Source organism: Oncorhynchus mykiss, chromosome 8 (genome assembly GCF_057628025.1).
Source record: "Oncorhynchus mykiss isolate SJ-2025 chromosome 8, ASM5762802v1, whole genome shotgun sequence".
Lineage (NCBI taxonomy): Eukaryota > Metazoa > Chordata > Actinopteri > Salmoniformes > Salmonidae > Oncorhynchus > Oncorhynchus mykiss.
In genome coordinates, this window is record NC_143029.1 from 16,306,181 (window position 1) to 16,325,200 (window position 19,020).

Here is a 19,020-nt window from a genome sequence, read left to right on the forward strand (position 1 = left end):
GAACCAAAAATCGTATGCACTTCTGCAAACAACATACGTAGTTATCAGTGCTTCTGACTGATCCCCACACCCCTGCTGTAGCTCAGAATACATTTGTCTGACAGCATCTGGACTGATTGGATTATTCAAAATGGAAACTATTGAAACTGTGTCCAGAGGACAGCATAGTTTGTATAATTTGTTTTTTGTTTGTACATCGTTGTTTTCGAAATGTGTGTGACTTTTCTTGTCTATCAGTGTATCAGTGTTTTGTTACTTGTCAAGTTTTGTGTTGTTTGCAGACCCCAAGAAGAATAGCTGCTGCTTCGGCAAAAGCTAATGGGGATCCACATAAACACATAGTTGAACAGTTAGTCATAGTTAAAAAGACTAGAGAGCAGGAGAGCAGCACAGATACACACAACTACCCAGACAGAGAGACCACACAGTAATCTACCCAGACAGAGAGACCACACAGTAATCTACCCAGACAGAGAGACCACACAGTAATCTACCCAGACAGAGAGACCACACAGTAATCTGTGATGCAACTAATTCATTCGATTCACAGATGGAGTCAGGTACCTGCAGGTAGGGTTGCAAAATTCCGGGAACTTTCAATAAATTCCCTGATTTTCCCGAAATCCCAGTTGGAGGATTCCTGGAATCAGAAGGAAAGAAGCGGGAAATCCAGAACAGGATTTCTGGAGAACCAGGGAATTTATTGAAAGTTCCTGGAATTTTGCTACCCTACCTGCGGTAATGGATCCCTTTTGAACCCTGATGTCCTTCATTTCAGAGGGCTAAACTAGGATTGCCAACATGCCTCTCACCGTGAGATATGAGCCCAGCTGACATATAGGAGACTCCCAATAAACTAAAGCTCCACCACATCTGCTTCGCATACTGGAGGGAGGGAGGGAGGGAGGGAGGGAGGGAGGGAGGGCACTGACAGGAGCTATGGGTCTATGGGAGAGAACGGTCATCTTGTGTGATCTCACCACTTTTCCCAACTGCATTGTTGGGTTTGGAGCTTGCCAGAAAGGCATTCCTTGTGCACGTGACATTAAAAATGTGAAACTTGATAATGCAGACAAGGGAAGCCTTTTTGCCATAACATATAGATTTGTTTAACAAAACAAGACCAAATGTAATTTTCCATGCATATGTTACGGCAATAAGACACATGGATCTTGTACTGCACAGAGCCAGTAGACTATAGGGATTATAGAGATGACAGATTCAGTAGAAGGTTTGTGAACGACGGTGACGATCTCCATTGTATCTGTTACATTGTATGTTTGCGACGCAAAAAGAACACGACCAATGGACACACCCTCAGCCTTGTTGGTCATGAATTGAACAGAGGTAAAACAATGCATAATGAGGGGGTTGTAAACTAAATGAGTGGTTAAGATCTGTCTGTCTGTTTATGATAATAATACAAAATGTGATCCAACTAAACAAGAAAACTGAGAGAGTAGCATTTAGACATTACAACACTTCACTTTCTGCCAATGGGTATATTGATATTGTAATGGATAGTCCACTGCACAGTCAACTGATTATAGTGGACCACAGCCAGTATAACTACTGATTATAGTGGACCACAGCCAGTACAACTACTGATTATAGTGGACCACAGCCAGTATAACTACTGATTATAGTGGACCACAGTCAGTATAACTACTGATTATAGTGGAGTACAGCCAGTATAACTACTGATTATAGTGGACCACAGCCAGTATAACTACTGATTATAGTGGACCACAGCCAGTATAACTACTGATTATAGTGGACCACAGCCAGTATAACTACTGATTATAGTGGACCACAGCCAGTATAACTACTGATTATAGTGGACCACAGCCAGTATAACTACTGATTATAGTGGACCACAGCCAGTATAACTACTGATTATAATGGAGCACAGCCAGTATTACTCCTGATTAACCACAGCCAGTATAACTACTGATTATAGTGGACCACAGCCAGTATAACTACTGATTATAGTGGACCACAACCAGTATAACTACTGATTATAGTGGAGCACAGCCAGTATTACTCCTGATTAACCACAGCCAGTATAACAACTGATTATAGTGGACCACAGCCAGTATTACTACTGATTATAGTGGACCACAGCCAGTATTACTACTGATTATAGTGGAGCACAGCCAGTATTACTCCTGATTAACCACAGCCAGTATAACTACTGATTATAGTGGACCACAGCCAGTATTACTACTGATTATAGTGGAGCACAGCCATAATTACTCCTGATTAACCACAGCCAGTATAACTACTGATTATAGTGGACCACAGCCAGTATTACTACTGATTATAGTGGACCACAGCCAGTATAACTATTGATTATAGTGGACCACAGCCAGTATAACTACTGATTATAGTGGACCACAGCCAGTATTACTACTGATTATAGTGGACCACAGCCAGTATAACTACTGATTATAGTGGAGCACAGCCAGTATTACTCCTGATTAACCACAGCCAGTATAACTACTGATTATAGTGGACCACATCCAGTATTACTACTGATTATAGTGGACCACAGCCAGTATTACTAATGATTATCGTGGACCACAGCCAGTATTGCTACTGATTATAGTGGACCACAGCCAGTATAACTACTGATTATAGTGGACCACAGCCAGTATTACTACTGATTATAGTGGACCACAGCCAGTATAACTACTGATTATAGTGGACCACGGCCAGTATTACTACTGATTATAGTGGACCACAGCCAGTACTCTCCCATGGTACAAGATTACATGTCATGCAATCATCAAACCCTCTGTTTGGTTTCTAGTAGTTTGGGTCTGAGACAGACTCTAGAGTAATTCTAGGAGCACAATTACTGTTGGCTATTTCCTGTTAAGACACATGATCAATCTGATCATGTCACCACAAGCACGTGAGGCAGATTCTGACTCACATCCATATGCCTTCTGTTATTCAGTCTTTCCACCGAAACCAAACAAGCTAACCGAAAAATGCAAATGTCTGGTTCCCCATCAAATCAACATGTGAACATGTATCCTCTTTCATATTGAAACATAAACATATACTTCAGGGGGAAATAAATACTTATTTTTTTCTAATTCAAAGTCATAAGGAGAGAGAGCTTAACTTTAAGCAAGTGTTAAATTTTATAGATCAACAAGTAAGCTGTGTCTGATGTCAGGAACAGTCTTTCCAACTGTCACGCCAGAAATAATCTATCAAACCTAATATTGCTCTGAAGCAACCCATTCCAGTCCTGGATAAATTCAAATTTCCTTCATTTTACTGCACAAGTGCTGCCTCGGTCCACATGGGCAGGCTCTTCGTCTCCACCATAGAGATTCAACAGCCTCTATTAGCTGGGACCCCTCCACGGCCATTTTTTATCTGTGAACAAGCTAATTTTCAATTTTTTTGAGTTTTTGTCTATATCCCAGGCCACAGACAGCTCTCGAATGGAATCTGTTGCTCGGCAGCCCGACCTGAAACACACTCAACCCCATTTTTCCATCGCCCATCATGAAGAGAAACTGAACAAAACCACAGTAAATTCAACACCCCTCCTCGAAGCGTCGATACATGCTGTCTCCCTTTCTCTCCCAAGCACTCTCCATTTCTCTCTCACACTCGCTCTCTTCCTTTCTTTTAAACACTACACTTAACCTTTCCATTTCTCTACAAAGAATATACACTACATTGGCTTGGAATATTTTCTGAATAAACAACTATGTGATTTTATGGCTGCCTGCATAAGCCACTCAAATTAATCAATTATTGAAACGTAACAAACTATACACACTATTTGTCATGTATTGTCATGTTGTGTCTTTCTGTCCTTTCCTTTCACCCTGTCTCCCTCTGCTGGTCGTATTAGGTTACCTTTTCTCCCCCGCTTTCCCCCAGCTGTTCCTTGTCTCCTCCTGACTACCTCGTCACCCCTTTTCCCACCTGTTCCCTTTTTCCCTCTGATTAGTCCCCTATATCTCTCTCTGTTTTTGTTCCTGTCCTTGTCGGATTCTTGTTTGTTGTGTTTCATGCCTGAACCAGACTATCGTCATGTTTGCTGTAACCTTGTCCTGTCCTGTCGGAATCTGCCGGTCTATCTGAGCCTACCTATGTTTGGTTATTAAAGAAGCTCTGTTTAAGTTAGTTCGCTTTTGGGTCCTCATTCACTCACCGTAACAGAAGAATCCGACCAAGAATGGACCCAGCGACTTCGGATCCTCTCCACTCAGCCGTCGAGATCCAGGGAGTGATGCTAGGCAGACACGAGCAGGAATTGTCTGCTGCTCGACATGCCGTTGAGACCCTGGCCACCCAAGTCTCCAACCTCACAGAACAGGTTCACCATCTCCGCCTCGATCCACCGGCCACTTCCAGGGCTTTTGAATCTCCGGAGCCCAGAATCAATAACCCGCCGTGTTACTCTGGGGAGCCCACAGAATGCCGCTCGTTCCTCACCCAGTGTGATATTGTGTTTTCTCTCCAGCCCAACACTTACTCCAGGAGCACTGCTCGTGTCGCCTACGTCATATCTCTCCTTATTGGACGGGCTCGTGAGTGGGGCACGGCAATCTGGGAGGCAAGGGCTGAGTGTACTAACCAGTATCAGGACTTTAAGGAGGAGATGATACGGGTTTTTGATCGATCTGTTTTTGGGGAGGAGGCTTCCAGGGTCCTGTCTTCCCTATGTCAAGGTAATCGATCCATAACAGACTACTCTATTGAGTTTCGCACTCTTGCTGCCTCCAGTGGCTGGAACGAGCCGGCTTTGCTCGCTCGTTTTCTGGAGGGTCTCCGCGCAGAGGTAAAGGATGAGATTCTCTCCCGGGAGGTCCCTTCCAGCGTGGATTCCCTGATTGAACTCGCTATTCGCATTGAGCGACGGGTTGATCTTCGTCACCGAGCTCGTGGAAAGGAGCTCGCGTTCTCCGTTGCCCCCCTCTCCGCATTACTACCATCTTCCTCTGCCGGCTCGGGTGCTGAGCCTATGCAGCTGGGAGGTATCCGCATCTCGACTAAGGAGAGGGAACGGAGAATCACCAACCGCCTCTGTCTCTATTGCGGTTCTGCTGGTCATTTTGTCACTTCATGTCCAGTAAAAGCCAGAGCTCATCAGTAAGCGGAGGGCTACTGGTGAGCGCTACTACTCCTGTCTCTCCTTCAAGATCCTGCACTACCTTGTCGGTCCATCTACACTGGACCGGTTCGTCAGCTTCCTGCAGTGCCTTAATAGACTCTGGGGCGGAGGGCTGTTTTATGGACGAGACCTGGGCTCGGGAACATGACATTCCTCTCAGACAGTTAAGGGAGTCCACGGCCTTGTTCGCCCTGGATGGTAGTCCTCTCCCCAGGATTCAGCGTGAGACGCTACCTTTAACCCTCACTGTTTCTGGTAATCATAGCGAAACCATTTCTTTTTTGATTTTTCGTTCACCTTTTACACCTGTTGTTTTGGGCCATCCCTGGCTAGTTTGTCATAATCCTTCCATTAATTGGTCTAGTAATTCTATCCTCTCCTGGAACGTCTCTTGTCATGTGAAATGTTTAATGTCTGCTATCCCTCCTGTTTCCTCTGTCTCTTCTTCACAGGAGGAGCCTGGTGATTTGACAGGGGTGCCGGAGGAATATCACGATCTGCGCACGGTGTTCAGTCGGTCCAGGGCCACCTCTCTTCCTCCACACCGGTCGTATGATTGTAGTATTGATCTCCTTCCGGGAACCACTCCCCCCCGGGGTAGACTATACTCTCTGTCGGCTCCCGAACGTAAGGCTCTCGAGGATTATTTGTCTGTAGCTCTTGACGCCGGTACCATAGTCCCCTCCTCCTCTCCCGTCGGAGCGGGGTTTTTTTTTGTCAAGAAGAAGGACGGGTCTCTGCGCCCCTGCATAGATTATCGAGGGCTGAATGACATAACAGTTAAGAATCGTTATCCGCTTCCTCTTATGTCTTCAGCCTTCGAGATCCTGCAGGGAGCCAGGTTTTTCACTAAGTTGGACCTTCGTAACGCTTACCATCTCGTGCGCATCAGGGAGGGGGACGAGTGGAAGACGGCGTTTAACACTCCGTTAGGGCACTTTGAATACCGGGTTCTTCCTTTCGGCCTCGCTAACGCTCCAGCTGTCTTTCAGGCATTAGTCAATGATGTCCTGAGAGACATGCTGAACATCTTTGTTTTCGTTTACCTTGACGATATCCTGATTTTTTCACCGTCACTCCAGATTCATGTTCAGCACGTTCGACGTGTCCTCCAGCGCCTTTTAGAGAATTGTCTTTTTGTTAAGGCTGAGAAGTGCACTTTTCATGCCTCCTCCGTCACATTTCTCGGTTCTGTTATTTCCGCTGAAGGCATTAAGATGGATCCCGCTAAGGTCCAAGCTGTCATTGATTGGCCCGCCCCTAAGTCACGCGTCGAGCTGCAGCGCTTTCTCGGCTTCGCGAACTTCTATCGTCGTTTCATCCGTAATTTCGGTCAGGTGGCAGCTCCTCTCACAGCCCTTACTTCTGTCAAGACGTGCTTTAAGTGGTCCGTTTCCGCCCAGGGAGCTTTTGATCTCCTCAAGAATCGTTTTACATCCGCTCCTATCCTTGTTACACCTGACGTCTCTAGACAGTTCGTTGTCGAGGTTGACGCGTCAGAGGTGGGCGTGGGAGCCATTCTTTCTCAGCGCTCCCTCTCTGACGACAAGGTCCACCCATGCGCGTATTTTTCTCATCGCCTGTCGCCGTCGGAACGTAACTATGATGTGGGAAACCGCGAACTGCTCGCCATCCGGTTAGCCCTAGGCGAATGGCGACAGTGGTTGGAGGGGGCGACCGTTCCTTTTGTCGTTTGGACTGACCATAGGAACCTTGAGTACATCCGTTCTGCCAAACGACTTAATGCGCGTCAGGCGCGTTGGGCGCTGTTTTTCGCTCGTTTCGAGTTCGTGATTTCTTATCGTCCGGGCTCTAAGAACACCAAGCCTGATGCTTTATCTCGTCTCTTCAGTTCTTCAGTAGCCTCCACTGACCCCGAGGGGATTCTCCCTGAGGGGCGTGTTGTCGGGTTGACTGTCTGGGGAATTGAGACGCAGGTAAAGCAAGCGCTCACTCACACTCCGTCGCCGCGCGCTTGTCCTAGGAACCTTCTTTTCGTTCCCGTTCCTACTCGTCTGGCCGTTCTTCAGTGGGCTCACTCTGCCAAGTTAGCCGGCCACCCTGGCGTTCGGGGTACGCTTGCTTCCATTCGCCAGCGTTTTTGGTGGCCCACCCGGGAGCATGACACGCGTCGTTTCGTGGCTGCTTGTTCGGTCTGCGCGCAGACTAAGTCCGGTAACTCCCCTCCTGCCGGCCGTCTCAGGCCGCTTCCCATTCCCTCTCGACCGTGGTCTCACATCGCCTTAGATTTTGTCACCGGACTGCCTTCGTCAGCGGGGAAGACTGTTATTCTTACGGTTGTCGATAGGTTCTCTAAGGCGGCTCATTTCATTCCCCTTGCTAAGCTTCCTTCTGCTAAAGAGACGGCACAAATCATCATCGAGAATGTTTTCAGAATTCATGGCCTTCCGTCAGACGTCGTTTCGGACAGAGGTCCGCAATTCACGTCTCAATTTTGGAGGGAGTTTTGCCGTTTGATTGGGGCTTCCGTCAGTCTCTCTTCCGGCTTTCACCCCCAGTCTAACGGTCAAGCAGAACGGGCCAATCAGACTATTGGTCGCATCTTACGCAGTCTTTCTTTTCGCAACCCTGCGTCTTGGTCAGAACAGCTCCCCTGGGCAGAATACGCCCACAACTCGCTTCCTTCGTCTGCGACCGGGCTATCTCCTTTTCAGAGTAGCCTCGGGTACCAGCCTCCGCTGTTCTCATCTCAGTTCGCCGAGTCCAGCGTCCCCTCCGCTCAGGCTTTTGTCCAACGTTGCGAGCGCACCTGGAAGAGGGTCAGGTCTGCACTTTGCCGTTATAGGACGCAGACTGTGAGGGCTGCTAATAAGCGTAGAACTAAGAGTCCTAGATATTGTCGCGGTCAGAGAGTTTGGCTCTCCACTCAGAACCTTCCCCTTAAGACGGCTTCTCGCAAGTTGACCCCGCGGTTCATTGGTCCGTTCCGTATTTCTCGGGTCATTAATCCTGTCGCAGTTCGACTTCTTCTTCCGCGATACCTTCATCGCGTCCACCCGGTTTTCTATGTCTCCTGTATCAAGCCCGTTCTTCGCGCCCCCGCTCGTCTCCCCCCCCCCCCCCCCCCCCCATCCTTGTCGAGGGCGCACCCATCTACAGGGTCCGCAGGATTTTGGACATGCGTCCTCGGGGCCGTGGTCACCAGTACCTCGTAGATTGGGAGGGGTACGGTCCTGAGGAGAGGAGTTGGGTTCCCTCTCGGGACGTGCTGGACCGTGCGCTGATCGAGGATTTCCTCCATTGCCGCCAGGTTTCCTCCTCGAGTGCGCCAGGAGGCGCTCGGTGAGTGGGGGGGTACTGTCATGTATTGTCATGTGTCTTTCTGTCCTTTCCTTTCACCCTGTCTCCCTCTGCTGGTCGTATTAGGTTACCTTTTCTCCCCCGCTTTCCCCCAGCTGTTCCTTGTCTCCTCCTGACTACCTCGTCACCCCTTTTCCCACCTGTTCCCTTTTTCCCTCTGATTAGTCCCCTATATCTCTCTCTGTTTTTGTTCCTGTCCTTGTCGGATTCTTGTTTGTTGTGTTTCATGCCTGAACCAGACTATCGTCATGTTTGCTGTAACCTTGTCCTGTCCTGTCGGAATCTGCCGGTCTATCTGAGCCTACCTATGTTTGGTTATTAAAGAAGCTCTGTTTAAGTTAGTTCGCTTTTGGGTCCTCATTCACTCACCGTAACACTATTGTTCTGTCTATTTGATCTTCCCCTCCCTGTTGCCTCACAACATCAGGCGGGATTGATTTTGTTCATGCATTTTACATTTCAAATAGCCTTGAAATTTCAAGCACATTGCAATGTCCTACGCTCAAGACAAAACTCTAGCCTAGGGATAAAATCTGCCGTTCGTTCGCATCCAGCACTAATACTATTAAGCCAAAAGAGCCTAAAGTTCTGTACCGCAGTCAGAATAAACTGTAGCTTTATATTTGAAGTTGGGATCATGTTCTTTAGACCCTGGTCCATTGGAAGGGAGAGTGTAGGTGCTGAAAAGCCGTGCAGTCTGCCCACTGCAGGTTTGTCTTAATGACATCATAATGACATCCCTAAGGGTCAGACAACAGCAGCTTGAAACCTTTATAAACTTTGACAAATGCCAGATACAAATGTGGGATCTTAATTTGAGCCGGTTTGCTAAAGCAGGAAAATAATCCTGCAGCAACAGGACATTTGAATTATTATGTGGATTATACAGTATTTAATGGACATTTTTGTAGGAGTTTCAACATGGAAATTACACACTTCAGAAGCATTTTTAAACCTCAAATACACTACAAGTTTTACATTTCCTGCACTGCAGGAAAGTTCTCCTGCAACAGAGTGATCAAATTAAGATCCCACATCCGTAGGAGAGGGGCAAAGGGGGGAACCATTCATCCCAACGAGAGGGGGGATTCTCAGGGGCTATATCCTGAGGGAGGGCAGTTACACAACTACTACTAACTACAGAGCCTGAGTCACAGTAAGAGTAAACCACCTCTTGACTTGGCCTGTAACCTTTATGATCGTCGTTGATTCAATTCCCATGATGGACCTCTTTGGTTATTTTTTATTCCTAGCACAGTCTTGGCTCCACATCATCACCCCTCCCTGATGGAAGTGGCTGGTAAGTGCTCAGTATGGAGGCGGCCAGAATACATGCAGCTTTGAAGGTTTTTCACAGGTAACACTTTCCATATGCCTTCTCTGTCTTTCACATTCATCATCTCAGCACTTTTCATTTGTTTTGTTACAATTATTCTGTCCTCCTGCCACATCAACAGACTGAATTAATGAGGGAAACGCACTGTATGCTCACTCAATTGATTTCCTTGGTGTGAGAATAGAAGGAACGTGAAGTCCAGGTCATCTAGACTGTCATCGTTTCTGCAACAGGGACTTGAGGTGAGCTGTGCTGGAGTGAGTTCCTCGCCATACTGGAGGCTCCACAAAAACGGCCAGCAGCATATGCAGGCCTAGGGCACGTCACACCATACTGAATATAGTGCACTACCTTTGACCAGTGCACCATTGGCCGATGGTCAAAAGTAGCGCACTATATAGGGAATAGGGTACCATTTGGAATGCAAGCTGCGGGTCCAGGACGTGTTAAGGACCTGACAAATAATTTAAAGATACATTTTACATGTACATTATTTAGCAAATGCTCTTATCCAGAGCGACTTACAGTAGTGAGCGCATACATTTTCATTCGTACTGGTCCCCCGTAGGACTTAAACCCACAACCCTGGTATTGTAAGTGCCATGCTCTACCAACTGAGCCACACGGGACCGTAGTCTCTCCTTTGTGGTTGAAACCCTAGCCTCCCAGCAGAGCCCAGCACAAAGTGGTCAGTGTGTGTTGGCTTGGTGGAGTGAAAGCTGAGAGAGTCCTGGATGCTATGTCAGCAAACTCAGAGATTCTGCTACTCCATGTCCATCAGGGGAGAAGTCAGCCGGCCGGCAGGGGCTCGGGCCTCCCCAATCAGCCTAACCTCCATGACAGGCTGAGATGCGTTCTGGGACCAGGAGCCATTCCCAATCGCAGCGCAAAGTCAAGGACAAGTCAAACATGTACCATTGTCCAAATCCTGGGGAAAGAATGCTGGCTAAAGTCAAGCTCCTGTCATTTTTTAATGAATGTAAAAGGGATGGATTCAGTGGAAAAAGGTGAAAGGCTGAGATTTTCACAGTACAAGACTCCTCTTTTGTTCCTGCCTGTACTGTATGCGTGACTGTTTCAAAAACAGTCTAATAGAGCCTAGTGGTTCTGCTTCATGGCAGCTCTGATGCCACTTCAAAGTCCATTCCATTGAAAGTGGGCCACAGTAAAGAACTAGGTCTGCACAACTCCTTGCACTCAGAAGTGCAACAGAAGGACACAATTATTGTGGACAAGAATATTAAATTACAGGCAAGCCCTCAGAAACAAGGTACAGGGCGAGAGGAGAGAGAAGAATGACTTCATACCCCCCACACCCCCTTCCAGTCCTGTGTGATCAAAGACCCACGGAAGCAGCTTTGACTAGCTGACTAGCACTGGCCCTAACACCGTTCAGCTTGGTGACCTCTCACCCTATAGCTGGTGATTTCATCAGGTGATGCAGTAGCTGCGTTATTGGGGCAGCACTCTGGAGAAAACAGCTTGACCCCAAGACAAAGCACAATCACACAACATGATTACCAGCCTCCAGAGGGATGGAGCTGAGCTGAATGCTACTAAAAAGGCTATAGGAGAACCAGATATCTGACTCATCGCTCTCTCTCCTCTCTCTCTCTGTCTCTGGTTGTTTATTATTGCTGTCTTTCTAAAGAGAAAGCTTTTTGAAGAATCTCTCAGAGAACTGACAGAAGAGCAACTCATTACTTTGAAAGTGCCATGTTTTTATTCGAAGCACCATTCAATGATTCAGGTATAGACCCAGGTTTTGTCATAGTACAGTTAAAAGCACTAAAGGATCTGAGTTTTAGGCCTACTGTGCTGTTGACTCTTAGGACTGGTTCCCCAGACCCAGATTAAGCCTATCCTCCTGGCGCATTATGGTCAATGGAGAAAATCCATAACAAATGGTTTTAGTCAGAAACCAGCCAATACAGTTCAAGAACAATGTACCTATTTTGGGAAGTCTCTGTTCTGCTTACCTTCCAGTGTGGTTCCTTTCCCCTTCAGAGGGTCTCCTAGGCCAGAGGAGTAGCGTGCGCTGACGGCCAGGTCGTACTCAGTGCCAGGCTGCAGGTTCTTCAGGAGGACGTTGGTGTTCTCTCCCTTCACTGACACCTCCTTCCTCTCGCCACCCGCCGATGGAAGGAAATTGATACGGTACTGGAGGACGCGGCCCGGTGCCGCCGCCCACGACAGCTTCATGCTGGACATAGTCTCGTCGAAGACCCGCAGGTCCCGTGGAGATCCCTGCCCTAAAAGAGAAGAGGCGGGAAAAGACGCGCTGTCAATGAGGAGTCAATCAAGTTTGAAGTTGTTGGGCACAGTGTAGGTTCTGGTATATGACCAATTAACTCAGGTGTCTGTTATTACACTAGACAGATTGGAAAGACCACAAGTCTTCAAGTAATATAAAGGTTTTTGGAAAGGTACACGGTGAATAGCACAACAAGGGCATCATTGAAAAGAAGATTGAGGACAAAACATAAACCCATCTCGGAGTCAGCTGGGTGCTGGATGGGAAAGAGCCACAGGCGGGGATACGTTCTCCCCTTTAAACAAACAGCTGCTTCATTTAAAAGAGCTGGAACTGCTTTGAGTGCTGATAATCACTGAGAAGAATGTGGTTGCCGTGGTGAATAGGAGTAATTTTCGGTTCATTTTTCCGTCAGCCTCCCTTGCACCTTTGGCTCCGGCACTGTAAACTCCTGCATTTCTGATCAACATTTCACCACAAACACACACTCACACAGACCTCTGGTATGTATCAAAAAATACCCCCCTTAGAGGCCAACCCCTTTGTGATGTCTTCCATTGACTTCTCGCCAAAATATAATGACACAGTAAGATTTGGTAGAATATTAGCTCAGTAGATCATAAAGTAGAAAGAATTATCACTGGTTTGATGCAATAGGCATGCATGTTCACACCCCTTGACGATAAGTGTAACCGAGTTTGATTCGTAGTGTCACTCGCCAGCTTGAAATGTCTTAAATAGCTAGCGTAATTGTCTAAGAAGTTGTCAAGTGGGCGGTCATGTTTGTTAGCAATCACACTAATGCTAGTTAGCAGCTTTCTTCAAACTAAACCCAGATACATAAAAATGGTATCCACAAATTCATATGACTCTGAGGAAGTAGATAAAGGGCCTCATTGCCAAAAACTATCCCTTTAAGCAAGCACAGTGTGACTGCTTCATAAGCAGATGCCTAGTCACCTTCTTTGGTGGTGCCATCGATCTGCATCTCTCCGCCAGTGTCTAACTGGTACTCTGCAGCCACCGTCACACGGTACGTCGTTAAGGGGTTGAGCTCCGGCAGCACGATGGTGGTCTCTTGGCCGACAGTGACTGTCTCTAGTCTCGCGCTGTCGCCCCTTACTGGTTCATAGGTCAGACGGTACCGTACCACCGCTCCTGGTGCCGGCGCCCACGACACCAGGAAACTGTCTGTTGTTTCCTCGGACACCCTCAGGTTACTCACTGTTCCTTGTTCTATGACAAAGATATAAGAGGTCATACAAATATTAAAACAGAAGTTATGGCATTTGCTTCAAATAATTTCTCTGTTGGTATCTGTTGGTCTGATGGTACTGACCATCTAGTGTGGTCTCAAATCCATTCAGAGGGAAGCTGTCTCCTTGGGCGTACTGGGCAAAGACGTTGACCTCGTAGAGGGTGACGGGCGTGAGGTGAGGCAGCAGAGCGGTGAGCGTGTCCCCGGGCACGGACATGGACACAAAGTCCCCGTTGGTGTCAGCAGCCGGTCTGAACTGGATCAGGTAGGACAGGACGTTGAAGACATCGGTCTCCCAGGTAGCTCTGAAGCTCCTGGTGGCCACCTCAGAGAACGTTAATGACCTCGGTGGCAGTAAGCCTTCAGGAAATAGAAGAAGACTAAACATTAGGTCACAACACTCAGAATGCATCCCAAATGGCACCTTAATTCCTGTGTCCCTATTGGCACCACATAGGGCTCTGGTCTAAAGTAATGACCTGTATAAGGAATAATAGAGTGCCATTTGAGACGGAACCTGAAAAACACAATAACATGATCTATATTCCATTAGTGAAAATCCCTGTATTGTTTTCTATGTTTACGGTACTCCATGTTGTCATAATAGATTAGTATATAAAGATTATATCACAGGTAATCAAACCTTGTGTGAGTTGCACAATATACTGGCAGAGCTGAATGCTTTTTGGCAATGTAATGCAGAGTGACTAATATTTGGCATTATATTTCCACACGGGAGTCCTCTTACTAACCCTGAGAGAGCAAGAGGTTGTGTGTAACACATTGCTAAACAGAAAATGACAACTTTGGAAAAGGGTATAGTGACACAACAGAAGTAATTGCAAGCATATGCTGTATACTCATAGTATTTTGTCTTCTATTTCTCAGGTCAAGGACCATCAAGGCCAAGGTAGAGTGGAGTTATCTTCAAGAGATATTCCCTCCAAAATGTCCAAAAAGGAGCAGTTGATCAAAATTTGATTGACTAAAAAGTTGTAAAAAAGGTGAACAATTATGCCATAATTAATCAAATGAGCCAAATATATGGTATTTCAAAACATGTTATTTGTTCAAAATCAAGAAATAATCAAAAACCTGAAAACTGACCAATGTTTAGGATGTAAGTTATACACTGGAAAACTTCTCTGCCTACTGCCATATGGAGCTGTGTGATACTGTGCCAAGTGTAAGCTTTACATTGATCCGTTTATATACAGTGTATCCCACTCTGGTGTAAATAGCTTGGCATATGAATCATATGAAACAAGATACGTTGCCTACTGTAATTCAAAGAATGCTAGCACTTACTTTAGTATTGCAAAAATACTTTCTCTAAGCACTTCCATAAACATCTTAGACTTCGGTAAGATTGGGTGCTGGGCCATTATCTACTGTGAGAATCTATGGCATTCATAAATCTCCCCAATATTTATTGTTTGCAAGATATTCTCTTTGGCTAAGGAATTTAACTTACTTACTGTGTAAACCATTAGCTTGTAGGGCTGGGAATTACCAGGGACGCACGATACTATATTATCAACATTTTTGTAATTACTTTTTAATTGTATTTATTTAACCTTTATTTAACTAGGCAAGTCAGTTAAGAACAAATTCTTATTTACAATGACAAATTCTTATTTACAACGATACCTTGGTGCCGATACGATACGTATTGCAATTTTCACTATTCTCATGATTCTATATATACAGTGCCTTGCGAAAGTATTCGGCCCCCTTGAACTTTGCAACCTTTTGCCACATTTCAGGCTTCAAACATAAAGATATAAAACTGTATTTTTTTGTGAAGAATTAACAACAAGTGGGACACAATCATGAAGTGGAACGACATTTATTGGATATTTCAAACTTTTTTAACAAATAAAAAACTGAAAAATTGGGCGTGCAAAATTATTCAGCCCCTTTACTTTCAGTGCAGCAAACTCTCTCCAGAAGTTCAGTGAGGATCTCTGAATGATCCAATGTTGACCTAAATGACTAATGATGATAAATACAATCCACCTGTGTGTAATCAAGTCTCCGTATAAATGCACCTGCACTGTGATAGTCTCAGAGGTCCGTTAAAAGCGCAGAGAGCATCATGAAGAACAAGGAACACACCAGGCAGGTCCGAGATACTGTTGTGAAGAAGTTTAAAGCCGGATTTGGATACAAAAAGATTTCCCAAGCTTTAAACATCCCAAGGAGCACTGTGCAAGCGATAATATTGAAATGGAAGGAGTATCAGACCACTGCAAATCTACCAAGACCTGGCCGTCCCTCTAAACTTTCAGCTCATACAAGGAGAAGACTGATCAGAGATGCAGCCAAGAGGCCCATGATCACTCTGGATGAACTGCAGAGATCTACAGCTGAGGTGGGAGACTCTGTCCATAGGACAACAATCAGTCGTATATTGCACAAATCTGGCCTTTATGGAAGAGTGGCAAGAAGAAAGCCATTTCTTAAAGATATCCATAAAAAGTGTTGTTTAAAGTTTGCCACAAGCCACCTGGGAGACACACCAAACATGTGGAAGAAGGTGCTCTGGTCAGATGAAACCAAAATTGAACTTTTTGGCAACAATGAAAAACGTTATGTTTGGCGTAAAAGCAACACAGCTGAACACACCATCCCCACTGTCAAACATGGTGGTGGCAGCATCATGGTTTGGGCCTGCTTTTCTTCAGCAGGGACAGGGAAGATGGTTAAAATTGATGGGAAGATGGATGGAGCCAAATACAGGACCATTCTGGAAGAAAACCTGATGGAGTCTGCAAAAGACCTGAGACTGGGACGGAGATTTGACTTCCAACAAGACAATGATCCAAAACATAAAGCAAAATCTACAATGGAATGGTTCAAAAATAAACATATCCAGGTGTTAGAATGGCCAAGTCAAAGTCCAGACCTGAATCCAATCGAGAATCTGTGGAAAGAACTGAAAACTGCTGTTCACAAATGCTCTTCATCCAACCTCACTGAGCTCGAGCTGTTTTGCAAGGAGGAATGGGAAAAAATGTCAGTCTCTCGATGTGCAAAACTGATAGAGACATACCCCAAGCGACTTACAGCTGTAATCGCAGCAAAAGGTGGCGCTACAAAGTATTAACTTAAAGGGGCTGAATAATTTTGCACGCCCAATTTTTCAGTTTTTGATTTGTTAAAAAAGTTTGAAATATCCAATAAATGTCGTTCCACTTCATGATTGTGTCCCACTTGTTGTTGATTCTTCACAAAAAAAATACAGTTTTATATCTTTATGTTTGAAGCTTGAAATGTGGCAAAAGGTAGCAAAGTTCAAGGGGGCCGAATACTTTCGCAAGGCACTGTATTGCGATCCAATACTGTGATTTTTTTGCGATACAATGTTCCAAACATATTGTTCACCATATGTCTGCTGCAGAGAGACAAGAGAGAGGATGAAAAAACAAGTTCTGATCAGTCATGGAAATAAGTGCTAAAAACAAATGAGCTCCCTATTTAAAAAGAAGATGGAGAACAAGCTATGAAGGAAAAATACTGGAGTTTTGGTGCAGGTATAGCCAACTAGCGCAAAATAAATATTGCGATATTGTCAAAACAATACGATACAATATATTGTCAAAAATAGTATCCCGATATGTAACTATATAATTTTTTTATCCCATCACTATTAGCTTGACTTGAGTACACTTGGCCTGGGTTTACTGATTAACAACAGTGGCTCCATCATGCTGATATAGACAGGGTACTACTCACTTCTCTTCTTGATGTTGAGGAGCTCCTGCTCGATCCTCAGGCAGATGGACTGGGTGAGCTCCTTGGAGATCCTCTGAAAAGCATCAAAGTCTTCCACTGTGTACACATGGGTCTCCACGGGCTCGTTAGCAATGGCTTCCAGCTCAGATCTCACGGCATCCTTCACGCCCACGGCAAATATCTCCACGTCCGCTTTCTTTAGCTTGGTGGCAGGGTCCTTGAAGGAGTCGGATGATTTCCCATCAGTGATGAGGATGGTGACGCGGGGCACGTTCGGCCGTGATCCTCGGTTGGCCAAGAAGACCTTCTCCCTGACGTAAGTCATGGCCCGGCCGGTGTTGGTGGAGCCGCCACGGTAGGGGAAAGTCCGGACGGCCTTGACCACAGCGCTCAGATCGCGGTGGGTGTTCAGGTAGAACTCAGTGTGAGCGTCCCTGCTGTACTGAACCAAGCTGATCTGAATCTTGTCTGGTCCGATGTCAAAGGAGTTCACCAGCACCTCCAGGAAAGATCTGACTTTAGCAAAGTTGGACAGTCCGATACTGTATGAGCCGTCGACCAGAATGACAACGTCGGCTTGCACGTCCACTCCAAGAGAACATTCTAGAAGAGGACACAAAAACATTTGTCATGCCATGACAAAATCAGACACTGAATGACTATAACATTGACTGACATATTCCTTACTAAAAGACCAAAGGATGTATTGTTGTAGGGTATACTCACCAAGGGACACCTTGACTGGCTCAGTCTTCTCCATGGCCATGATGGGCTCGCTGGGCGTGAGGCCCTTGAGGGCGAACAGGCTGATCTGGTACTCTGTGTCTGGAGACAGGCCTGTAACTGTTGCTGAGGTCTGGCCGGGGCTTACGTACAGCTCCTGGCGCTTGCTGCCGGCCATCATGGGGATCAGCTGGATCTTGTAACCCGACACATCTCCAAAGGAAGCGTCCCATGTCACCCTCATAGACTTGGAGGCCACCTCCACCACTTGGAGGTTTGATGCTGGTTCAATAACTGTAAATAAACAACCCCAAAAAATTTAATCAAGACAGAAGTTTGTTAGTAAATAACCATCCTCTCACCACCTGGAAATATTTTGATCATCCATCTCTAAGCATTTATAAGTTATCCATGCCAAAACCACTTCCAACATTCAAGTCTTAAAACGGCATTTTACCTTCCTCTCCGCTGACGAGTGAGTTGAGTTGATCGTCCACCCCCGAGCACACATTGGTAATGAGCTCTTTCTGCACATCCTTGATAAGGTCAAAGTTTAAGACTTTATAGACGTGCATCCTGTAGGGGGTCGAAGCCATTTGTTTCAGCTCCTCATCATCTGCTCCTTTGATCCCTAAATTGGACAAAGAACCAAAAAAGGGGTGTAAAATGTATACGGCCTCATAAAACTGAGGAAAATGTTCCATATCACCATTAGAATTCTGATCTCCTGCCCATTTCAGAAGGTTTACTCACTCATAGATAAGAGTCAACACCTATAAAGCCCAAATAAAGTCACCCCTATGAAGTCAATGACGGCAGATGAAAATGATCCAGAATGTAGGAATTATTGTTTTATAGTTTCTTAGGTCTGAGTGCTATAAATGCTGAGTAAAACAAGTGATCTAAAGATATATGAAATGAAGCAGGAGGTCCCTCCTTCTTTTCCATATTTAAGAAGAACCAGCTGGATTCACTATGGAACATAGAACCATGTCATGACTTTAGCTGGAAAGAATGACAACGTGGGCAACATGTGGAAACCCCATCTGATACCATTCTAGCTGGTAGGTTTCTTAGTTTTCTTCCTTTCCTTTGTGATATGAATACTTCAACTTACTCTCATGACTATGGAATACATATAGACAGGATTATTAGTATTTATAAACTGGGTGGTTCGAGCCCTGAATGCTGATTGGCTGACAGCTGTGTTATATCAGACCGTATATACCATCGGTATGACAAAA

The 19,020-nt window shown here is 45.6% G+C and overlaps 1 protein-coding gene across 8 annotated transcripts in view; it reads right to left on the reverse strand.

Moving 5' to 3' along the window:
• Nucleotides 1-19,020, reverse strand: part of LOC110529470 (collagen alpha-1(XII) chain) — a 102,038-nt gene that overhangs the window by 71,964 nt on the left and 11,054 nt on the right. For 6 of the 8 annotated variants that reach the window (XM_090242650.1, XM_090242648.1, XM_036984857.2 and 3 more), the window contains exons 8-13: nucleotides 18,234-18,407; nucleotides 17,780-18,070; nucleotides 17,054-17,656; nucleotides 13,397-13,675; nucleotides 13,018-13,293; nucleotides 11,783-12,055 (exon numbers count right to left, since the gene is read on the reverse strand). The exons of the other annotated variants lie outside the window; for them this stretch is intronic. In XM_090242650.1, the coding sequence (XP_090098776.1) occupies nucleotides 11,783-12,055; nucleotides 13,018-13,293; nucleotides 13,397-13,675; nucleotides 17,054-17,656; nucleotides 17,780-18,070; nucleotides 18,234-18,407 (1,896 nt within the window). The remainder of the gene's footprint in view (nucleotides 1-11,782; nucleotides 12,056-13,017; nucleotides 13,294-13,396; nucleotides 13,676-17,053; nucleotides 17,657-17,779; nucleotides 18,071-18,233; nucleotides 18,408-19,020) is intronic. 8 annotated transcript variants of the gene reach the window in all.